This window comes from Globicephala melas, chromosome 15 (genome assembly GCF_963455315.2).
Source record: "Globicephala melas chromosome 15, mGloMel1.2, whole genome shotgun sequence".
NCBI classification, from domain to species: Eukaryota; Metazoa; Chordata; class Mammalia; order Artiodactyla; family Delphinidae; genus Globicephala; species Globicephala melas.
Genome location: NC_083328.1, coordinates 6989990 through 7011919, shown reverse-complemented (window position 1 = coordinate 7011919; position 21930 = coordinate 6989990). Strand labels below are relative to the sequence as shown.

Genomic DNA, 21930 nt, shown 5'->3' with positions numbered 1-21930 from the left:
AGCCTGGGGACTTTCCTGGCGGTCCAGTGGTTAGGATTCTGTGCTCTCACTGCCAGGGCCCAGGTTCCATCCCTGGTTGGGGAACTAAGATCCCACAAGCCGTGCGATTCAGCCAAAAAAAAAAAAAAAAAGACTTATCCTGGGCCAGATGCCTACTGAGGACTAGCCTTGAATGGAGCCACGTTATTGACCAGCGTGGGCAGAGCTTGTGGCCTCAGGCCCAGTGGGGTCAACAGGTCAGACGGGCCATGCGAGGCAGCACGTAGGGCCCGGCCCCCTCCACCTCTGGTTTCCCGGACCTGCAGCCTGCTGCCAGGATGGGGGCAGAGCCAGGGAAGTAGGGGTCTCCCGGGAAAACAGAAAAGCCAAGAGCCAGGTTGTGGTTTCAGTTCTTGCCAGTGAGATTGAAAAATACACCAGACTTGGACCCAGTGAGAGCCAGGAGCCAGCCCCCATCCCATCTTCACGGCTCCCACCACCCTCCTTATCCAGCGGGCTCTGCTGTCACGGAGTCCCCATGAGACCCGGAGAATTCATGGCTTGCCCCCTAAATTCTCCAGTCCGTCCTGTCCCTGCTTGCTAGGTGCAAAAGGAATTATTTGCCCTCCAGCTTGTCCCAGCATCACGCAGCATCGCGGTTCTGCAAGGCACTGAGATGAGTATCAGTGTCTCCCCAGCATGGCGCTGTCCCCAAGTTTAAGTTGAACTCTCTGAATTCCTCCTGCTTTGGAGACTCAGGCTGACCCTGTGACATCCTTAGATCTGAGTTGAGCTCTGAACAGTTCCTCTAGCCCCTGAGATATCACCGCTGGCCCTGGAGTGTCCGTGGGACAGTCTGGCGCTGAGCTGATGGCCCATCGACAGGGGTTGGGAGTGGAGGTGCAGAAGGCGTGGCACAGGCAGTGGTGGTGAGCGAGGTGGTGGACGTGCCCGGGGTGGGAGCACCGGGTCACCTGTCCCCTCTCCTGCAGGCCTCCCCTGTGTACAGCGTCAGCTTTCCCCGCAGGAAATTGGAGTAGATTCGGAAAAGTTTGCACAGAGTATCAACAGTGAACGTTCGGAGCGGGGCTGCAGAGGAGGCTGCGTTTGGAAGGGGGACGGCTCCCTTCTGCCAAGGAGAGAACAGGAGGTTACCAGTGGGGACCCCGGCAGGAGAGGGAACTTGGGACAGAATTGCAGCAGGGATGCCTTGGCGGGGCCATTCTCCCATTTCACAGAAAGGGCAAACACAAGTGCGAGGGAAGGTCCTACACGTACCTGGGCTCCCAGTGCCCGAAGCAGGGAGGTGAGGCTGCGCAGGCCGCTAACAGCTTTGTCCACGTGCAGCTGCAGGGCCTCGGATGGCTGGGACAAGTTGGCCAACAGGGCCTGGCCCTGCAGGATGGCTTCTGAGAGCAGGGCCAGGCCCTGCCAGACTTCCACAGCCTGCTGCTGGACCTAAAGGGAGTGGAGACTTGGAGTTAGCTGGCCCAAGCCAGCCCCGCCCTCCTCCCTCTCGGCAGCCCCAAGCAAACAGTTTTGTTGAATGAATGAATGAATGAACAAATGAATAAATGAATGAACATATTCCATTCAGCCCTCATCTTTGCTGCTCTGTTTCTTCTCTCTATCATTCTCCTTCCTGCCCTAGGAGGTTCCCAAAATGAGACTCCCCAAGAGGAAGGAAAAAGTGAACTCACCTCCATCCTCTTCCAGGCATAGAAGTTAACCTTGGTGTCCGGGACAGTGATGTTCTCACTGAAGCTGCAGCCCTCAGCACAGCCCAGCTGAAATGCACAAGCCTGGAGTCAGGGGCCCCAGGGGCTCCTGCTGGCTTCGCCCCTTACCTAGCTTCCAGGTGTGCACTGGGGACTACCACTCTTATTACTTTTACTGGGGGCTCTGGCTCCCCGCTTCCACCCCTGAACCAAGTGCCGGGGGGGGGATCCAGGTTCCTGGATCTTGGGGGAGACCCTGGACCCCTGAGGGTGAGTTCTGTGGAAGGTCTTGGGGAGGGGGCCTCACCGTGGCATTTTCGGCCTCCCTGGCCTCCAGGATGTACCTCTCCAGGACTCGGCTGTCACAGATGAGGTGTGGGGGGGCGCCCAGGACTGGGAGGCCCAGAGGAAGCAGCAGCAAGGACAGCAGAAGCAGCAGAAGACATTCTAGGAGAGAGAGCTGGGCTGAGTGTGAGGCCGGGACTTGCAGGAGAAGGGGTGGTTTGGACCTGCACGTTCACCCATCCCGCTGCTCTGGCCCCGCGAGTCCTCCCGACCCGAACCTTGCGAGCGCTCAGGCTCTGCCTCCTTTGCCTTCATTCAATCCCGCGGCCGCGTGCACACCCCACCCCCCAGCTACCGGCATCCACTTCTCCCGGCCAAACTTCAATCCCGGTGTGACAGAGGCTTCCCCTCTCGCAGATCCGAGTTGTTGCTCCCAGACCCAGGTATCAGCTCCCTCGGCACCCACGTAGCCGCCCCTCTTCTCCCTGGACCCCCAGTCCTCCATCGCGTCTCCAGCTCAGATTCCGACTTTCCCGGGGACTCCCCCCAGCCCGGCCGGCAGGTGAAGGCTGCCCCACCCCCCTTGCCCTTCCGGGGCCCTTGGCAAGTCGCAGGTCCTTGAACCCGGCCACCCCGGGGCCAACAGCCCCAGCGGTAAATTCCTCCTCAAACAGGGGCCGGGCGGGCGGGCGCTCCCGCGGCCGGGAGTACTCACCGCGCACCCCCATCTCCGCGCCTCGCCCGGCCCCTCAGCGACCTGGGGCTCGGCGGGTGCCCGCGCCGGGGGCCCGCATCCCGGGAAGCTCGGCGGGGCAGAGCCACCCCGCCGCCCGAAGGAGGGGGCCGCCGTCCGGGGCGCCGAGCCGGGGTCGGGGCAGAGCGCGCAGGGCCCGGGGCCAGGGTCCGGAGGACGGCGCGGCGAGGCGGCCGGCCGGGGTTGGCCCGGGGACTGTTGGCCCGGGGAACTGCGGCGGCGGCCGGGGGTCGGGGCTGTTATCAGCTGTGTGCGTGCGTGTGGGGGGTTGGGGGGGGCTGTGTGCGTGAGGGGTCGCGGGAGGGGGGGGCCGGAGGGGTCAGAGCCGGGGGCAGGACGCCTGGGTCGGGGGCTCGCCGGGGCGGGAGCCGAGCTGCCGCCCCGTCGTCGGACCCCAGGGTCCCGGGAGGGGCGGCTGGGTGCGCGCAGCGGGACGGGCAGAAGGCTGCGCTGCGAGAGCAGTGCCATTCTGGGAAAGGCTGGGGACCCCGACGTCCCCCCAGGGAAGGGGGCGTCCCGGTCTTGGGCGGGGACTCAGAGCTGGGGCTGTCTGGGTTCTTGCGAGGAAGCTAGGGCTGGAAGCCCGGAAGGTGCCTGCGGGGCAAGTCAGTGGCCTCCTTCTCACGATCCTAGTTCTTGTTCTAGAAACCAGTGTTCTTGTTGAGAAATTTAACGGGGCCGCACAAAGCAAGAAACCTGAGGGGGTCTTCTCCCCCACTCCTCACTTTTGAAGACCCTGAAAACCCAGAAATTGAACTTTTAGGTTAGCCTGCATGGTAAAATTCTTAGGAACTCTGAAATAGAGTGAACCCCCAGAGTGATGGCCCTTGGGATTTGCAGCTAAGCCTTTGTGGCTTCTAGGAAGCCCTGAGGCAGCGGGGGAGCTCCCGGGGGGGCGGGGGGGGCAGGAGTCCAAGGCTAGCTGGCTTATCAAACCTTGGAAAGTGGCCTGAGTCCCTGAGCCTCAGTGCTCTCACCTGTCAAATGGGCCTCATGAAAGCACCAGTGCCAGCTCATGCAGCTTTCATAATAGACAGGGAAGTCCTACAAATACCGGCGGTTATTTATACGTTCATTCGCTCCCTCCCCAGTCCCATGATATTAGAGATACCTTATTCATGCGTTCAGTGCCTTCTTTGTGCAAGACAATTGACTAAGAACTTTTCAGGACAAAAAGGTGTTTTGAGCCCTAAGTCCTGCCTCCTGGAGTTTGTAGTTTACCATAGAGATAAGGTGGGGACACGGAACTGTGCACGAGGACTGGAGTGTGCAGATCCGAGCTGTGAGAGTTTGGAAGAGGGGGAGCTCACCTCTAGCTGGGAAATCAAGGAAGATTTGATGCAGGAGGTGACAACAAGCTCAGCCTTGAAGGGTGGGTAAGATTTCAATGGGAAAAGATGTGAGGTGGGTGCAGAGGCCGGTCCAGCCAAGTGCTTGGTGGGTCAGGTGTGTTGGGGCGAAAGGTGGGGTGGGGGAGGGAGAGGTGGAGATCAGACTAGGGTGGCGGTTAGGGAGAGGTCAGGTTGTGAAGGGCCTTGAATGCCCCTCTGAAGAATTTGGAGTTTGTTTGGAAAGATGGGAAGTATTCATTCATTCATTCATTCAAGAAATATACATATAAGAGTACCTACTCTTGGCCAGAGACCTGGGGATAGAGCAGTGAATGAAACAGACAAGAATGCCTGCCCCGGTGGAGCTGACATTCTAGTGGAGAGATGGATGATAAACACAGAGAATGAATAAAAGATAGAGGAGCTCCAATGGCTAAAAGAACTAAAAAGGCCCAGGAGTGTTGGAGGAGGTGGCAATTTTCGATGAAGCAGGCAGGGATGCCTGCTGAGAGGTGACAGAGGTGAGGGAGGGAGATAAGGGGTGGGGGGAGGAGCCTGATCAAAGAGGGGTTCAGAAAGATGAATGCGAGGGGTGGGGAGGCAGAGGCTTGTGGGAACTAACGAGGGCCCGAGTCGCTCCCCTGCCCTCCGCTCACTGCGAGCCTGCTCTCGGGGTCCTCCCCGAACCTGGTGTGCGGCTGCTGTGGCTCTGCACACCTCACTACGTCCTCTGGTCCCCGTTTCCTCCTCAGCACCCAGGCAGCCTCCCAGCCCCACTTGGCCCTCAGAGCCCAGCTCTGGGACAAGATCCCAGCTGTGGGACAAGCACACGCACACTCACGTCCACACACGTCCGCACATGCGTTCTGTCCCGACCCACAACACACCCCCCAGCCTCTGCTCTCTGGGTCCCCTGACTCCTGCGTCACTGCCCTGACCTGACCATGGAGAGGGGCCGGGGACAGATCGGGGGTGGGGGGGAGTAGACACAGCCGGAGGAGAGGAGGAGCCGTTCGGGCTGTGGGACCTGCTTCTGCCCTCACACCGGTTTGTCAGAGGTCCCCAGGCCCCTGCCTTCGAGAAAGGGAGATGGGCCCTGAGCACCCAGCCCCTAGCTGCTGGGGCCTGCTGGACAGGGGTGATGCTGGCTCATCCGCTGGGGCTTTGGGAGAGAGAACTGCGATGCAGCCTGGAAGAGAGGGCAGAGTAGAGGATCTCAGCTCACCCTGCACCCAATCCCTAAGCTGTAGTAATCCTACCAAGAGGGCAGAGGCTGGTTTAGGAGCCAACTTCAACCCAGGTGCTTGTGGATACTGCCCAGTAGGGTCCATGCATCCAGCCTTGACAGCAGGGGCCCCTGAGGAGCAGGAAGCTACCCAGGGCTCTCCCTCCGATGCCCACCACCCCCCTGCCAGTGCCCCTCCATCTGCCTGTTTGTATTTCTCTGGCACGGGGCTGGACCAGTGCCAGGACCACCGCGGAGGGTCTCCACACCATCCCCTCCAGTTATCCCCAGCCCTGCCACTAGAGCAACTTTCCCACTGAATAGCTCGTTCGTGGCATTCCCCAGAGCAGGAGCCTGCAGCGGCTCCCGGTTGCCTCTGAACTAAGACCCTCTGTGCTCTGCCATCCACCTACCTTTCCAGCCTGTTCTCCCACTTTGCTCACTCCCACTCGCCTGCATCACGTGAGCTCAGTTAGATGGTTTGCTGCTTCCTGCCCTTCGCTCACTATGTGCCTTCCACCTGGATCACCCTCCCCCTCCCACTATGGCTCTCAAAAGCCCATACCCAAGCATTACCTCCTCTATGAAGCCTTCCCTGATACCCCAGCAGGAAGCTGTCTCCCTGCTCTGGGCTGCCATCCTTTATGTACATGTCTTAGGCCTCTCCTGACCGGGCCACCATATACAGCTGTCACGGTTGAGCACTGCACAACTCCAGGGGGCGCCATTCATATCGACCCTGATGAGAATGGTACTCTCTGGAGTCATGCAGCACAGGTGCTCTGTTAACCGGAGGAGAGAGCAAAGGACAGTGTAGGCAGGTCTTGTTCACCTGGGTGGCACTGGGCACCCAGCATGTTGCCTGTTTATGGGCTTCCCTCAAGTGTGGTTTGCATTGTGTGGTCCCTCCACTCCAGACACCTCAGCCAGAGAATGGGAGACCTAGAGGGAGGAAGTGAGCTCCTCATCCTCTGAATGCTTGCTGGAGCCATGCCTGGACAACCTAGCTCTGGGTTCGTGGGGGCCTCAGAGGCCTCCATCTACTTCCTGAGCAGGCAGCCCCCCGAGGCGGGGTCTGAACCAGAGGATGGCGGGGGTGGAGGCAGGCTCTGTTCCATGGAGTCTTCCTGGCAGCCAATTCAGACTGAAAATCCAAGAAGCAAATTTACAGCCCCCTGAGCTGTCGCAGACCCCCAGGCAGCACGAAGTCCCAGCTGCCTGGAGTCGTGTAGGGGACGAGGGGGGCCTCTGGACTTCTCCTCCCTCCTCCTTTCCAAGCAGTGGCTTCTCAGCTGGGCTCGGGAGTTCAGCCAGCAGCCCAAAAGACCTTCTGTGCTGGGAAGTGAGGTGGCCGGGACCTTGGAGGGTGCGGTGGGGGAGGGCTTCCTGGCGCTTGGGGAACTGGGAAGGGAGTGAGGACTTGGAGAAGGGATTCCTGCCAGACAGCTAAAGGAAGTCCTGTGCGAAGGTCACTTTGGAGAAACTGAGGGAAGTTCTGCTTACTTGGCCACAGAGTAGCCAGTAGAACCAGACATCCGGGTTTCTGTTCTCAGCGAGCAGCTCTGTGGCTTCAGCAGGCTAATGGGGCTCGTCTGGCAAACAGGGGAGCCCAGATTGGAGGCCTGAGCTGTGCCACTAGCACCTGACGTGGACAAGTGACTTTACGTCTGAGCCTGGGGATGGTAAAAAACTCTAGTAATCGCTTGCCAGGGCCGTCGTGAGATTATGTAACGCCCGGCACGGGGTAATCAATAAATGCTAGCCATTATCACGGCGCCCTCCGCTTTGCTGTGGCTGCTACCTGGCTTTGGAGGCCTGGAGACCAAATCTGCAGCGTGTTCGCCAGCCCTCCTCCGGCGCCCTCCACTGTTCCCTCTGGGGAGCTGGGCGTGGGTTCACGACACCTTATCTCCGGTGTCGTACCTTTACCAAACAACTCACTGGTAAAGGTCATGGGGATAGTGGGGTGCGGATGGAGGTACCGCCGGGTGTACACATCCACTGCTCTTTGCAGAAACTTGCCACTGAACAAAACTGAGTGAAATGGCATCACTGTGGGAGCTGGGGGGTGGCGGGGGTGAAGACACAGATATCAAGACAAGTCTCACACTTAGTTTATTCAAAGCCTGGGGCCAAACAGGGGTTTCTTGTCCCATTAACATGGGTCTCCTCCCAAGGGAGGCCCGGAGAAGTCCCAAGGACGTTGGACTGCATGAGGCCTGAAGCATTACCAGGCCAGCTTCCTTGGTTACTTGTCTCTTGCCTCTCCTCCAGTGCTTGAGTCCTTGAAGGAGGGCGCCCACAGCACCAAGACCTCCACCTTGGGATCCAGAAACACTTCCCCAGATTAGGTTTCTGTGAAGTGTCAACCCCATCTTAGGATCTCTTGCTCACAAGTATGGCTGAATATTCCCAAGCTCCTTCCCATGGCACCCATCCTTTATCAGAAGACAGAGCTGCTAAGTTGGTCAGAGTAGCTTTCCTGTCCATGCAAAACTAAAACTAGAAAATCCTAACTTAAAACACTACTGGCCATATCAACGAGAGTAATGTTTTTCTCCCATGTAAGATCTTTGCAGGGGTGCAGTCGTGAACACAAAAGTTTCATTTTGTTAACATGGGGCTTAAGGATTTTGCATGAACTCTATTTTTTTTAATTTTATTTATTTAATTTTTGGCTGCGTTGAGTCTTCGTTGCTGCGCGCGGGCTTTTCTCTGGTTGCGGCGAGTGGGGGCTACTCTTCGTTCCTGCGCGCGGGCTTCTCATTGCGGTGGCTTCTCTTGTTGAGGAGTACGGGCTCCAAGCACGCGGGCTTCAGTAGCTGTGGCACGCGGGGTCAGTAGTTGTGGCTTGCGGGCTCTAGAGCGCAGGCTCAGTAGTTGTGGCACACGGGCTTAGCTGCTCCGCGGCATGTGGGATCTTCCCAGACCAGGTCTCAAACCCAAGTCCCCTGCATTGGCAGGCGGGTTCTTAACCACCGTGCCACCAGGGAAGCCCTGCGTGAACTCTTTAGGCTCTTCCTACTTGGAGGAACATAGGCCAAGATCTACTCAAGGTAGTTTATAGAAGCCTTAGACATACTCTTAAACCTCCAAGTTTAGCAAATATTTTCCCAAATTGTTCATGGTTCACTGATAACCAATGAGTTACGAGAACCTATTGCTTGACAGAGGCATCCTCCGATCTGTATATAAGCAAGACCTGCTGTTCATGTCTTATTTCATCAACCAGCAAGTAATTGTAGTACTTTCAGGAAAGTATATTTTTCTTGCAGCAAACAAGATTCATAGACTCTGAGCTGGAAGGGACCTAGGACATCCCATGAAGGTGAACTTCCACCCTCTGCTTGCACACTTCCAGTGAAAGATATTTGGTGTTTCTAAGGGAGCAGAGACTTGTTATAGGGTAGCCAATAACAAGCTGTCCTCCTGTGCATGCATACATCCAGCCATTCATCTGTCAGATATTTATCAGTTACTGGATTGCACAACGGAATCGCTGCTTCTCCTTGAAGTCGTCTCAGCAGTTTGATAAGGAACTCCCCTGATCACCCCACCTAGGGAACAGACCAAAGGAACAGGCTTTGTAAAAAAAAAATAATAACGTTTTCCTGTTACAAAAACAATACAGGATCACTGACCAACTAGAAAATATGGCTAAACCAAAACACATCAATTAAAAAGCACCCATAATGTCATTAGGAAGATGGAGTCATAAGTGGTCATTTTCACAGACTTCTCTCTTGGTGGGATAACATTTGCCTCACCCCCAAATCTGTGTAGCGGGATATCTCTTCCCTAAGGAACTACATTTGACACATGCCTCTAGTCCAACTTCCCTATAGGCTCCAGGGTTTGTTCCCCCAACTCCTGACCAAGCACTGGGAACTCACCTAGAAGGATCATCCGCCCATCCAAACCAGTTCATGAGCTCTGAGGGCCTCCCTTCTTCCCTGCCACGCGTGCCACAAAGTAAAAGCCGACAGGACTAATAACCCAGCCTTGTAAACCAAACACACACAGATCACCTTCCTTCCCCTCTCCCCATCCCCATGAAGAGGCTCAAACCATTCCTTAGCAAAATGGCTCAAGCTAACAATAGTAGCCCTTACTATTTTTTGAGCCCTTACTAATGCTAGGACAACTCCAAGCACCACGTAAATGATTTGTCTTTTTAAATCTGTCCTTTTTCCTATTAGTTTTTAGAGAACCAGGAGTTTATACCTCTCCAGGCAGACCTGGCGCCTAACACAGATTCCATACAACCAGTGGGTGCTCAATAATACTACGGATGATGAGAAAAGGTCTACACTCACCTCCAAGACGAGCATTTCCAATCTGGCCTCTGGGGATCTGTTTTCGAAGTAGGAGGTCATTTCGCACTCTCTGTGGGCTCCATAGTGGTTGAGCAAAAGGGAGGGAAACTGCACCTGGACACGCCTTCTACCCCCATCACCTCCCAAGCTGTGATGGAAGACACTTCAGAGAACCAAAGAGGGAGGGAAGCAGAGGCCAGCACTGGCCTCCCTGCAGAAGGAATGCAGAGCTCCCTGCCCGGTCCACCACGCATGGACTCCAACAGATGCGGGAGCTTTCCCCACGCCCCCTACCTGCCCTCACACCCCTTCTTCCTTCGGTGGCAATGACTAGGGGCTGTTTCCGCAGACCTGCCACTGAGGGAAGCCCCACTGGCAAGCAGTGAGAGAACTCGGAGTAGAAACAACAAACAAATAAGCTGGGAGACGTAGCTGCCAAAACAAACCAAATGCAAAAGGGCTGCTGCCACCACCTCTGCTGGGCCCAGGCCAGGAGCAGAGAGCGGAGCACATACGTGCAGGGACACACATAGTTCCCTCCAGCTCCCTGCCGGCTCCCCACCCCGTTACTGGGGGCTCCTGGACAAGGGAGTCTTGCAGTCAAGGCTGATAGGGAGGGACTTTGCTGGCGGCGCAGTGGTTAAGAATCCGGCTGCCAATGCAGGGGACACGGGTTCGAGCCCTGGTACGGGAAGATCCCACATGCCACAGAGCCCGTGCACCACAACTACTGAGCCTGTGCTCTAAAGCCAGCAACCCACAACTACTGAGCCCGCGAGCCACAACTACTGAAGCCCGCGCACCCAGAGCCCGAGCTCCGCAACAAGAGAAGCCACAGCAATGAGAAGCCCGCGCGCCGCAACTAGAGAAAGCCCGCGCAGCTACTTTCTAGCTGCCCGAGTGACCCTCCAGTCCCAGAACACACCCTGCTTGTTCATGAATCCCCTCTGTGCATGCTGACCCCTCTGTCTGATATGCCCTCTCCCCTCTCTTCTGCCTGGCAAGCTCCTTTTCATCCTTCAAAACCCAGGTCAAAAGGTGGAACCATCTGAGACCTCACCAGGAAGTTAGCCATTTCCTTCTCCACACTTCTGTATCGTGGCTATTCTTACTTCTTACGTAACACATCTTACTCATTTCACAAAAAATGGGTATATCCACCTTCCCAACTAAGTGGTGAGCTCCTTGAAGGCAGGGGCCATTTCATACCCATCTTTGTATCCCCAGGGCCCAGCCCAGGCCTTGGTTTACAGTAGGCACTCAGCATGTATTCAGTTGTTAGAATGAAGCGCTAGTCCTTCTGTAAGGAGTTCACTTTCCTGAGTGGCTGGCAGTCACTTCCGCAGCATGAATCGCTTGTCAACAGGAATACTCAAGCCAGAGGGAGAGGTTTTGTTAAACGAGGAGGCTAATTTTCAGAACCCCAAACCAAACTGCCTTCCAAATTCTGTTACTAACGTTTAGATCAAAGGCCTTCAAACTCCTGTGACCTCGCCCAACAGTAAAACTGATGTCATAACTAGCACGTATGTGTCTATATACACATCTATAACTGAAAGTGTCAACAAGATATTATCATTGAAGTTGTACTTTTTTTTTACTTGCTTTTTAAAAGGCTTTGACCCAGTAAATTGATTTCCAAGACCCACATATGGGTCACCACCCACTTTGATAAAAACTGCTTTAGGTGACTTGTTTGATAAACATGAAAAATCAGATCCTCCTACAAATATCCCAACAAAAAAGTACTTATGACCTGTGTGCCCAGGAATTCAAAGGGAAGGCAATCCTTTCCTGCTTAGAACAGCCCAGCCACAAGGGTCTGAAGGGCTCTGGACCATAGCTGTTTAGAACAATTTGGGCCCCACAGGACCAGGAATCAAATGAAGCAGTGTCTCAGTCCCTACCCCAGGCTGACACAAAGGAGGCCCCCATCTTTGTTTGCCCTCTTCACCCTTAAACCCTCACCTTTCCTGGGCCTGGGAACCGCCAGCAGAGAACCTGATGCTTTCCTAGCATACAACTACACCCCAGCTGCACTCCAGCAGGTAAGAGTATATACTTTATCTGCCCTGCCTTCTTCTGTGAGGATGAAATATTTTAAAGCAAACATTGGAATTGTCAGGCTTCTGCACTGTACTAAAGTTTGTTTTAGGTTGCAGTGTCCGTAGTACAATTTATGCTTTCTGTGACGGCAGGAAACACTGGGGTGCCCCTACTGTACCTAAATCCTTGTAAAGTTCTTTCCTACTCTCCTTTCCAGAATTTACACAGGGGAGAGGGAGTGCAGCGTGGTGGCAGGGCACCAACACAACTTGATACTTTTTATTGTATACGACAATGGTTACAGACCACAAAGGTTCAGGAGGCCCCACTGCTTGGGCCCAACAAAAGACAGTATTTGCCCTCTCAATTCAGAGTCCTCTGGGCTGCGAGGGGACAGGCTTTTTCCTACATGGCTCTGGAAGAAGGTCCAGGATAGTACTCAGTACAAGAAGAGCCACATCTGAGCCTAGCTGTACGGGGGTGGGCGGATAAGGTGGGCCAGCCTCATCTCAATCACTTGGGTGTGACCCTGAAGACACGGATGTGGATGGCCGAGTTGTTGCGGATCCGGGTCAGCGGCTCCCGCGTATCAATCTCTGGTTCCAGTTCATCGACAAGCTCCACGGTGGAGGTATTGGCAGCCACCTGCAAGGACCCGAAGCTGCCAGCCTGCAGCTGTAGGGCAATGTTGATGGCGCGGTTGATGGCCAGGCCCAAGCCGTGGATGTAGATCTCACTGCATGCGTTCTGACCCCGAGCCCCTCCATCCAGCAGTTTCTGGCAGCGGGCCAGCTGGGCCTTGAAGTCAGTCTTCATGTTGACATAAATGTCATTGGGCCTCCGGGGCAGGCGGTGGGGGAGCCGCTTCCGCAGGGTGTACTCCACCGGGTCCAGCTCAGCCTCGACGGCTCCGCGGGGCTCTCGGTTTTCGGCCATGCTGTGTGCCCTGGCACGAGGAAGAGACGACATCAGCCAGGGGTGACGAGCGACCAACGCTTCCTTTCCCACCCCGTTTCCTGCCCAAAGGGTGAAGCCGGGAGAAGGCGCACTCGACGCCTCTATTCCCTTCCACTCACCTCAAGCTCCCGCATCTCCCCCACCCCCAGTTCCTACTCATTCATCACATCGCCCCCAACCTCCAGGCCCCTCCACCGCCCCCTTTCCCCAGCTCTTCCGCGCCTACTCTCTCCGGTCCACAGTGCTCTCCACGCGCCGCGGCCCGCTCCCCTGCCAGGGCACTCAAGCGTTGCGCCGACCGGCCGGAATATAGGGCGCTTCTCGCGACCCCCAGGCCCCAAGAAGGAAAGGTGAACACCGCCGGAACGCTCGAGCGCTAGAACCCAGCCGGCTCCTGGCTCCTGGCTCCTGAAAAAGGTGCCGAGTGCGCACGCGCGCTCGGCCCCTGCAGCCAAGCCCGCGGGATCCACGAATCGCCTTCCTGGCCTCCGTTCTCCCGCCCCTTTCCTGAGAGCTCGCAAAACCGCGCGATGTGTTTGAGTAACGCGAGGCTTCCGGGGGGGTGATGGGATCTACCACGTGTACGCCTCCCAGGCGGGGCGCAGAGGCAGGAGGCGTGTACCAAGTCGGAGCTGGGGAGGGTCTGGGAAGGGGAGGTCAGCTTTCCTGGGCCAATCCGAGTCCCCGGTTCGCGGAGGTGTCCCGAAGGGAAGAGGGGAGGAGAGGAGGCTATTGTAGGGGCGTGGAGGATTTGGGGGTAAGGGTCTTCCAAAGATAGCAGGGAGGGCAGCGAGTTCCATAGAACGTGATCGCGAAGGGGTCTGAAGTCAAGTCTGCCCTCTCGCGTCCATCGCAGTTCCTCGGGTCAGAGGAGGTGTGGCAGAGTTGGCAGAACTGACCTCCCGCCCAAGGTTCCTGTTGCCCAAAGACCGAGGGCGGGTAACGAGTGGCGAGGCCCGGCCCTCGGCGGAGGACAGCTCTCCGGGACTCCTCGCAGTTCACGGGGACCCGTCCTTCTTCCCTGCGTCTGGCAGGGCTGACCTCCCAGGCCAGCCCCTGGGGACGCGAGCTATGAACCGCAGGTCCAGCCTTCACAGCTCCCCTGGGCCCCCCTGACCCACTCGCACCCCTCCACCACCCCCACCCGCCGCCAGCTCTTCGGTCACTGCCCAACACCTGGGAGTACGGACGTGCGCCCCCTGGCGGGAAAGTGCAGGGCAACACCTGGGGGTTGGTGGCTCCCCAAGACCAGTGGGAAGGGGCTTTCTGCCCAGATTGGTTTAGCTTCTGTAGAGTTCCATTTGAAAATGAGTTAGACCTGCAGTGAGGACCTCAGTTCCCTCATCACTCAAATGGGGATGAGAATTCCTGTCTTGCTACTGAGTTGCAAAACTCAATATAACCTTACAAACTGTAAGCCTACACGTTAGCTTTTTTTTTAATTAAAAAAAATTTATTTATTTGGCCGTGCTGGGTCTTAGTTGTGGCATGCGGGCTTTTAGTTGCAGCATGTGGGATCTAGTTCCCTGACCGGGGATGGAACCCGGGTGCCCTGCATTGGGAGCGAGGAGTCTTAACCACTGGACCACCAGGGACGTCCCTGAACTGGCATTTTTATGCACACCGCCCCCCCACCCCCACCCCAGACCTCTCTCTAGTTGCCTGGGGTAGAGTCTGACCCCATTTGACTGGAGGTTGGAAAGAGGCCAGGCTCCTGAGAACTTCTCTCCCAGCACCACTTAAATCCTGTGGTTCTTTTAGCTTCAGATTCTTACAAGTTTGGGGGGTTATTTGGGGTTGAAGAGGAAATGCTGGCTACAACCTTACTCCATCTCAGAAGTGACATCTGAACAGAGTTTTGATGGACAAACAGGAATTCTTCAGGGAAGCAAGGAGTATTCTGGAAACACTGAACAGTATTTTTAAAAGAATGGAAGCATAATCTAAGCTTCCACCTCAAGGAACTAGAAAAAGTAAGGCCAAAGGGAGAAGATGGGAGGAAATAATAAAGAGCAAATATAAATGAAACTGAACACAGAAAAACAATAAAGAAATTCAAACCAGAAGCTGGTTCTTTGAAAAAGTCAATAAAATTGACCTCTAGCAAGACTGACAAAAAAGAGAGAACAAGAAAAAGAAGACTCAAATTATGATTATCAGAAATGAAAGAGGGGATAGCACTAAAGATCCCATAAACATTGAATTATACTTGGAGAACAACACAAACAACTCTACACACATAAATTTCACAGCTTAGATAAAATGGACCAGCTCCTAGAAAACAAACTACCAAACTAACCCAAGATGAAATAGATCATCTGAATAACTCTGTAACTATTAAGGTAATTAAATTCATAGTTAAAAAAAAATTTAGAACAAGAAATATCTAGGCCCACATGGTTTTACTGGTGAATTCTACCACGCACACAAAAAAAGGAAGTAACACAAATTCTACACAATCTCTTCCAGAAAACAGAAGAGGAAGGTACATTTCCTAATTAATTTTATGAGGCCAAAACCAGACAAAGATAATACAAAAGAAGAAAAATCACAGATGGATACCTCTCATGAACAACACAAAAAATCTTCAACAAAATGTTAGCAAACTGAATCCAGCAGTATATAGAGAATGATATACCACAACCAAGTAAAGTTGATTCCAAAGATGCAGGACTGGTTCAGTGTAAGAAAACCAAACAGTATTATCTACCATATTAACAAGTTAAAGAAAAAAACACATACGATCATGTCAATTGATACAGAAAAACCACTTAACATAATTTAGTGCCCACTTATGATAAGAGCTCTTAGCAAAAAGAGAATGGAAGGAACTTCCTCAACCTGGTAAAGAGCATCTACAAAAAAACTACAGCTTCCCATCATACTTAATGGTGTAAGACTGGACACCTTTCTCTTAAAATCAAGAACAAGGAAAGGATGTCGTCTCTCACCACTCTCATTGTTGGAAGTCCCAGCCAGTGCAATAAGGCAAAGAAAAGATTGTAAAGGAAGAAAAAAAAACTGTCTCTATTTGCAGATGACATGATTGTGTATACATAAAAAGTCCCAAGGAATCTAAAAAAAACATATAATTAATAAATTAGCTTATTAGCAAGTTTGCAGGATACAAGATTAACATACAAAAATCACTTGTAGGGCTTCCCTGGTGGCGCAGTGGTTAAGAATCCGCCTGCCAATGCAAGGGACACGGGTTCGAGCCCTGGTCCAGAAAGATCCCACATGCCACGGAACAACTAAGGCTGTGCGCCACAACTATTGAGCCTGTGCTCTAGAGCCTGCGAGCCACAACTACTGAAGCTTGTGTGCCTAGAGCCCGTGCTCCGCAACAGAAGACACCATTGAGAAGCCCGCACACCACAACGAAGAGGAGCCCCCGCGCACTGCAACTAGAGGAAGCCCGTGCGCAGCAACGAAGACCCAAGGCAGCCAAAAAAAAAAAAAAGTTAAAAAAATCAATTGTATTTCTATGTACTGGCAATAAACAGCTGGAAACCAAAATTTAAAATCATTTACAATCACTCCAGAGAGAGAGGGGAAGGGGGAGGAGGAAAGGAGGGGGAGCGAAAAATATTTAAGTATAAATGTAACAAAACATGTACAAACTCTGCTTAAAACTACAAAATGCTAATCAAAGATCTAAATTAATGGAGAGATATACTGTGTCCACGTATTGGAATATTCAACATAGTATAGATGTCAATTCTCTCCAAATTTAATGCAATTCCTATGAAAATCCCAGCAAGAAGTTTTGTAGATGTAAATAAGTTTATTGTAAAATTTATATGGCAAGGCAAGAGAAGTTAAAGCAGTTCTGAAAAACAAAAAGTTGGAATCACACCACCTGATTTTAAGACTTACTGTGTAAACACAGTATCAAGACAGTGTGATATCTGCCAAGGGACAGACACAAAAATCAATAAAATGGAATAGAGAACCTAGAAATAGATTCACACAAGTACAGCCAGCTGATTTTTTTTTTTTTTAAGAAACTGTTTATTTTCCATCAACCTATTTCCATTTTAAGAGCTTGTGGAAGAACTGCTTAAGACCACTCAGTGCTTGTTCCTAACCACTCAGCGGCCTGAGCAGTGGGAGCTGCAGACCAGTGTTCAGTGGCAGGTTGAGCACTCCAGCCTCCAGTGGGGAACTGTTGAAGAGGCACGGGGACACCTGCACACCTTCGGACCAGTCCACCACCTGGACTGGTAGCAGTGAACTCAGGAGCTGGAGCAATCCATTCACCCTGAAATTCCTCCTTGGTCACAGCCTTCTCAGCTGCTGCCTGCTCATCCTTTTCAATCTCTCCAGGATCTCTGTAGAAGTAGAGATCAGGCATGACCTCCCATGGGTGTTCACGGGAGATGGTGCCACGCATGCGCAGAACTTCCCCGGCAAGCATCCACCACATCAGACCCACTGGGAAGGAGTGAGCTCCCTTGTTGTTGCATGGGATGGCAATGTCCACATTATCGCAGAGGAGAGTCTGCGTTACACAGAGCAATGGTAGACAGGTTAACGTAAGAGGCCTCTGGGAGAGGCAGGTGGTCAGCCCTGGGATCAGTAACCACCGGAAGTCTTGGCTCCCGGAAGGCTGCCTGGATCTGGTTAGTGAAGGTTCCAGGAGTGAAGCGGCCAGCAATAGGAGTGGATCCAGTGGCAGCAGCAAACTTCAGCCCAGCTCGCTGGCCAGTATTCCTGGAGGATATGACACTGACATCAGCTGGGTTTTCAATGGCAACAGTGGCATGAGCTGCCAACAGAAGCTTCTCCCAGGTTCTCTTCAGATTTATTATGTAGATGTCATCACTTTTCCTTTTGCAGGTGTACTGTTCCACTTGGAAGCCAAGGTTGGTGCCACCTAAGTGGGTTCCTGCTGCAAGGAATTTGAGGACATCCTCCTCCTTCATTTGCAGGACATCAAAGGCTCTGGAAATTGTGAAAGTTTCCCTTTAAGTTACGATGGGAGTCCAGAACAACGCCGTATGGACCCCTGTCTGGCTGGCGCGGAAAAGCCAGCCAGCTGATTTTTGGCAAAGGTGCAAAAGCAGCTGAATGGGGAAAGAATGAGTCTTTTCAGCAAGTGGTGCTAAAACAACTGAATAAATAGGCAAAGAACTGAACCTCAGCCCTATGCAAAAAATTAACACAAAATGGATGGTAGATCTAAACATAAAATGGAAAATTATAAAACTTTTAGAAGAAATATAGGAAAAAAGTCTTCATGACATAGGGTCAGGTAAAGAGTTCTTAGATACAACTCCAAAGGCATGATCCATTAAAGAAAAAAATTGAGGACTTCCCTGGTGGCACAGTGGTTGGGAGTCCACCTGCTAGTGCAGGGGACATGGGTTCGAGCCCTGGTCCGGGAGGATCCCACATGCCGTGGAGCAGCTGAGCCCGTGTGCCACGGCTGCTGAGCCTGCGCTCTAGAGCCTGTGAGCCACAGCTGCTGAGCCCACGTGCCACAACTACTGGGGCCCGGCGTGCCTGAAGCCCGTGCTCCACAGCATGGGAGGCCACTGCAACGAGAGGCCCGCACACTGCAGCGAAGAGTGGCCCCCGTTCGCCACAACTGGAGAAAGCCCATGCACAGCAACGAAGACCCAATGCAGCCAAAAATAAATAAATAAATATGTGAAAAGTAATATATGGTTTAAAAAAAATTGATAAATTGTACTTCATCAAAATTAAAAACTTTTACTCTGTGAAAGACCACCCAGCCACGGACTGCGAGAAAATACCTGCAAATCACATATCCAACAATGGACTTGTATCCAGAATAAAGAACTCTCTAAATTCAAGCGTTAGCAAACAACTCAATTACGGACTTCCCTGGTGGTCCAGAGGCTAGGACTCCGTGCTCCCAATGCAGTGGGCCCGGGGTTCCATCCCCGGTCAGGGAACTAGATCCCACATGCTGCAACTAAGAGTTCGCATGCTCCAACTGAAAGATCCCGCATGCCACAACGAAGATCCCGAGTGCTGCAACTAAGACCTGGCGCAGCCGAAAAAAACAAAACCAAACAAACAAAAATAGAAAATGGGCAAAAGTCTTGAACAGAGGGTTCTTTAGCAAAGAGGGTATAAGGATGACAAATAAGCACATAAGATGTTCAACACAGCCATTATGGAAATGCAAATTAAAACCATGATGAGATGCCACTGCCCACCTATTAGAATGTCTAAGATTAAAAATTTTGACAATACTAAGTGTTTAGGAGAATGCAGAGAAACTGGATCTCTCATACACTGTTTGTGGGAATTTTCAATGGTCCAGCCACTCCGGAAAATAGTTCAGCAGCTTCTTCTAAAATTAAACATACACTCACCATATGACCCAGCAAGAGCACACATGGGAATTTACAAACTCGTACACAAATGTCCACAGCAGTGTTTGTAAAAGCCCCAGACAGGAAACAACCCTTGTGTCTTTCAATGGGTGACTGGTTAAAGTGTGGTACATCCCTACCATGGAATACTACTCAGCAATAAAAGTTGGATCAAGGAGACCCATTAGGCTGCTGGAAGACTACGTACATCCTAGAACAATACTGTGCTGAGCAGCTCAGAGTTTACTGTGGAAGGCAAACAAGATGAGCAAGACAGTGCAACCGCTGCCCAGCATGGAGCATGGATGGGGTTCAGTGGACCCTCAAGGAGGTACAGCCAATATGACCTTGGGGGGGTGCAAGATGTTCCACAGGACGCAATGGCTAAGGTGAGGCAGTAACGTCTAGCAGTGGGGCTCAGATCCTGTGCAGTACCTCCTGTTACAATGGAGAGGTCTGGGAGGTCTGAGCCCTGGGAGATAGGGAAGTAGGAGGGAACCAGCAAAGGATTCAGAAGGAGCAGCTGATGAGGTAGGAGGAAAACCAAGGGATACGGTGATCTGGAGGCCAGGTGAAGAAAGCATTTCTTGGAGGAGGTAGTGACCAGCTGTGTCATATGCTGTTGGTAGGCCACAGGAGATAACAAACCAGTGGATTTAGCAATGTGGTGATTTTGCACTGGTGACTTGACAAGCATTTACACTTGATTGACCAAAGAACTTAGCTCGTTAGAAAAAAAAGGCAGAGAGTTTGGCTGTTTACTCTTACTTGAGACTTCCCTTTCATCTCGATAAACCATCTAACCACAACTCTTTGTTTAGTTCAAAAGCTTCCAAATTCAAAATAACACAGACCAAGGCATTTTACAGCATAGTCTTGAATAAACCTGAATAAACAAAAATATCTTAGGTCCAAGTGATTTTCTTCATTCAAATTCTTTTCTTTAATTTTGTATGGGAGATTCACAGTTCTGATTTGTTTCCTTTCTCAGAGAGGGTGCTTATGCAATTCAATTTCCACAGTGTCATCAGCAGCAAACGCATTCTCACTTTACGGCTGGGGGAGATTACTTGGCCAGGATCACAAGCTGGTATACAGGAAACCCAGGGCGACCGATCAATTACTCCAATCTTCTACCTTGGAGTCCAGCGTGCTCTCCCTGACACAAAGCATCTGGTAGGTAGGTAGGTACTACTGTCCAATCAAAAACATTTTCATGATAGCATTCGAAGCCCTCAACTTAAGTTTCACTTCACTTCTCATCCAACTAGCAATCCAGGTCCTCTTCTCCCATCAGCCTGGCTTGTCACTATTCTAAAGCTGATGCTCACTTTTCTTAAATCTACCCAAATCCTGCCCTTCCTTCCTGCTCAGCACAGGCCACCACTGTCCCTGACTGCTTCCCCTTCACAGGGGTTTCCCCCCTCTTTCCCCTGTACCATTTCTCCACTATAATTTACAATCTCACACTTGCTAATTAATCATTAAAACAGGCCAAAAGGCGAAGACCTTATTCAGAGGGTAGGACACATCTAGGAAAGTGGGCGGGGGGGGGGACAACAACAAAAGCTTTGGAGTAAGAAAAAACAGCTGTCATAAACTTGAGAACTTTGTTCTAGAAGAACTTGATTGGAGATTGGATTCTGTTGATATATTTTCACACAGTTAACAATGTGAATATTGTGGACCCAGAAGGCCCCACTAGCTAACATTTGTGGAGTGCCTGCCCTATACCAAGCACTGTGTTAAGTGCTTTACCACACAATCCAGAGACTCCGAAATGAGTAAAGTTGCCCAAGGCCACGGTCAGTATAGGATGGAACCAGCACATAAGCCCTCGCTTTAAACAATTGCATTTTCCAGCCTGTGAACAAGCAGCTTCACTGACTACACTGAGGCAGGAATCCTGACTGCAAGAAAGACAAGGGAACTGAAAAAAGCAGACACGAAAACTATAAGTGCATAGAAACCTGGGGTGTGCTCCGTGCAAGAACAAAGGGCCTTCCTGGTAGCTCCGGAGGTCGGCGCTCCGTTTTGGCGAAACACAGAGGACTCAAGTTCCAAGTCTGAATTTACCCTTCCCTGTCCTGAGGATTATATTGTTTTTGGTAACGGCTGTTTTAGGAAGCTGGGAAGTAGAGTATACATTCTGGCGTAACTTCCAAAGAAAACGGTGAAAACACACACAAGACTTTTTCATCCTAAAAAGTTCAGGGAATCGGAAAAGTCATTCTTGAAAACCTCCTTTTTAAACAAAGGCGGTGTCAATCTACTTCTCACATTTGCATAGTAGTTTCTCTCTTTCCGAAGCCTTTCACACTCACCTATTTTAATTCTTTCAGCACTCCGGAAGGGAGTGGAATGGGGGCCAGGGATGGGGCGGAGCAGAGCATCAATACCTTACTATAAAACAGAAACTGAGGCCCGACACCGTCAACTCCTTCGCCCCCGAGGTCTAGGGGGCTAGTCGGTGGCGGAGCCAGAAAGAAACTCCAGATCTCACCAGCCAGTGCTGCCTCGGACTTGTTTCTAAACCATTAGGTTCCTCGTTTATTTCGTATACCCCGGGGATGTCCGACGAACACACCTCTGGGTTGTACGTGGTCTCCTTCAATCCAGGCGGGCTTCCCGGAGGAAGCCGACCGTCCGGGAGGCGGGCGATGCCGCTAGCGGCGGCCTTCGTCGCGATGGTCGCGCATCGCGTGCAGGGGGGGGCAGCCGGGGAGCACCCCGGGGACACCCTCACAACCCCCCCGGCCCGCAGCAGGCTGTGTCACGTGAGGCACCGGGCTCCCAGGTCACGTGCCGGGGGGGGGCTCGGGGGAGGCGGGCATCCGGGCCGCGCCCGCCGGGCACGCTAGGAGCGCGCTAGGCCGTGCGGGTCGGAGCGGGCCGGAGTAGCAAAAGGGGCCAGTGGCGGTGGCGGCGGCCGCGGCGGGGGCGGAGGGGGCGGCCCCGCGGCCCCGCGT

General features: G+C 52.6%; 2 protein-coding genes and 1 pseudogene across 3 annotated transcripts; all 3 read right to left on the bottom strand.

Moving 5' to 3' along the window:
- Positions 1-949: 949 nt before the first annotated feature.
- EPO (erythropoietin) lies at positions 950-2710 on the bottom strand. The gene is made up of 5 exons (XM_030845974.2): positions 2698-2710; positions 2005-2144; positions 1680-1766; positions 1258-1437; positions 950-1108 (listed from the first exon to the last, which is right to left on the bottom strand). Exons 1-5 carry the CDS (start codon positions 2708-2710, stop codon positions 950-952), a joined length of 579 nt encoding a protein of 192 aa, XP_030701834.1.
- A 4693-nt stretch (positions 2711-7403) lies between these two features.
- On the bottom strand, positions 7404-21909 carry POP7 (POP7 homolog, ribonuclease P/MRP subunit). 2 transcript variants are annotated; one of them, XM_030845977.3, is made up of 3 exons: positions 21549-21909; positions 9609-12600; positions 7404-8849 (listed from the first exon to the last, which is right to left on the bottom strand). In XM_030845977.3, the coding sequence occupies exon 2, from the start codon at positions 12588-12590 to the stop codon at positions 12168-12170; it is 423 nt and encodes a 140-aa protein (XP_030701837.1). In that variant the 5' UTR covers positions 12591-12600; positions 21549-21909; the 3' UTR covers positions 7404-8849; positions 9609-12167. The 2 variants fall into 2 exon arrangements, with proteins under 2 accessions (XP_030701837.1, XP_060141585.1); XM_060285602.2 differs by lacking the exon at positions 21549-21909 and adding an exon at positions 12838-13071.
- On the bottom strand, positions 16641-21532 carry LOC132593547 (small ribosomal subunit protein uS2-like; annotated as a pseudogene).
- Positions 21910-21930: the final 21 nt, after the last annotated feature.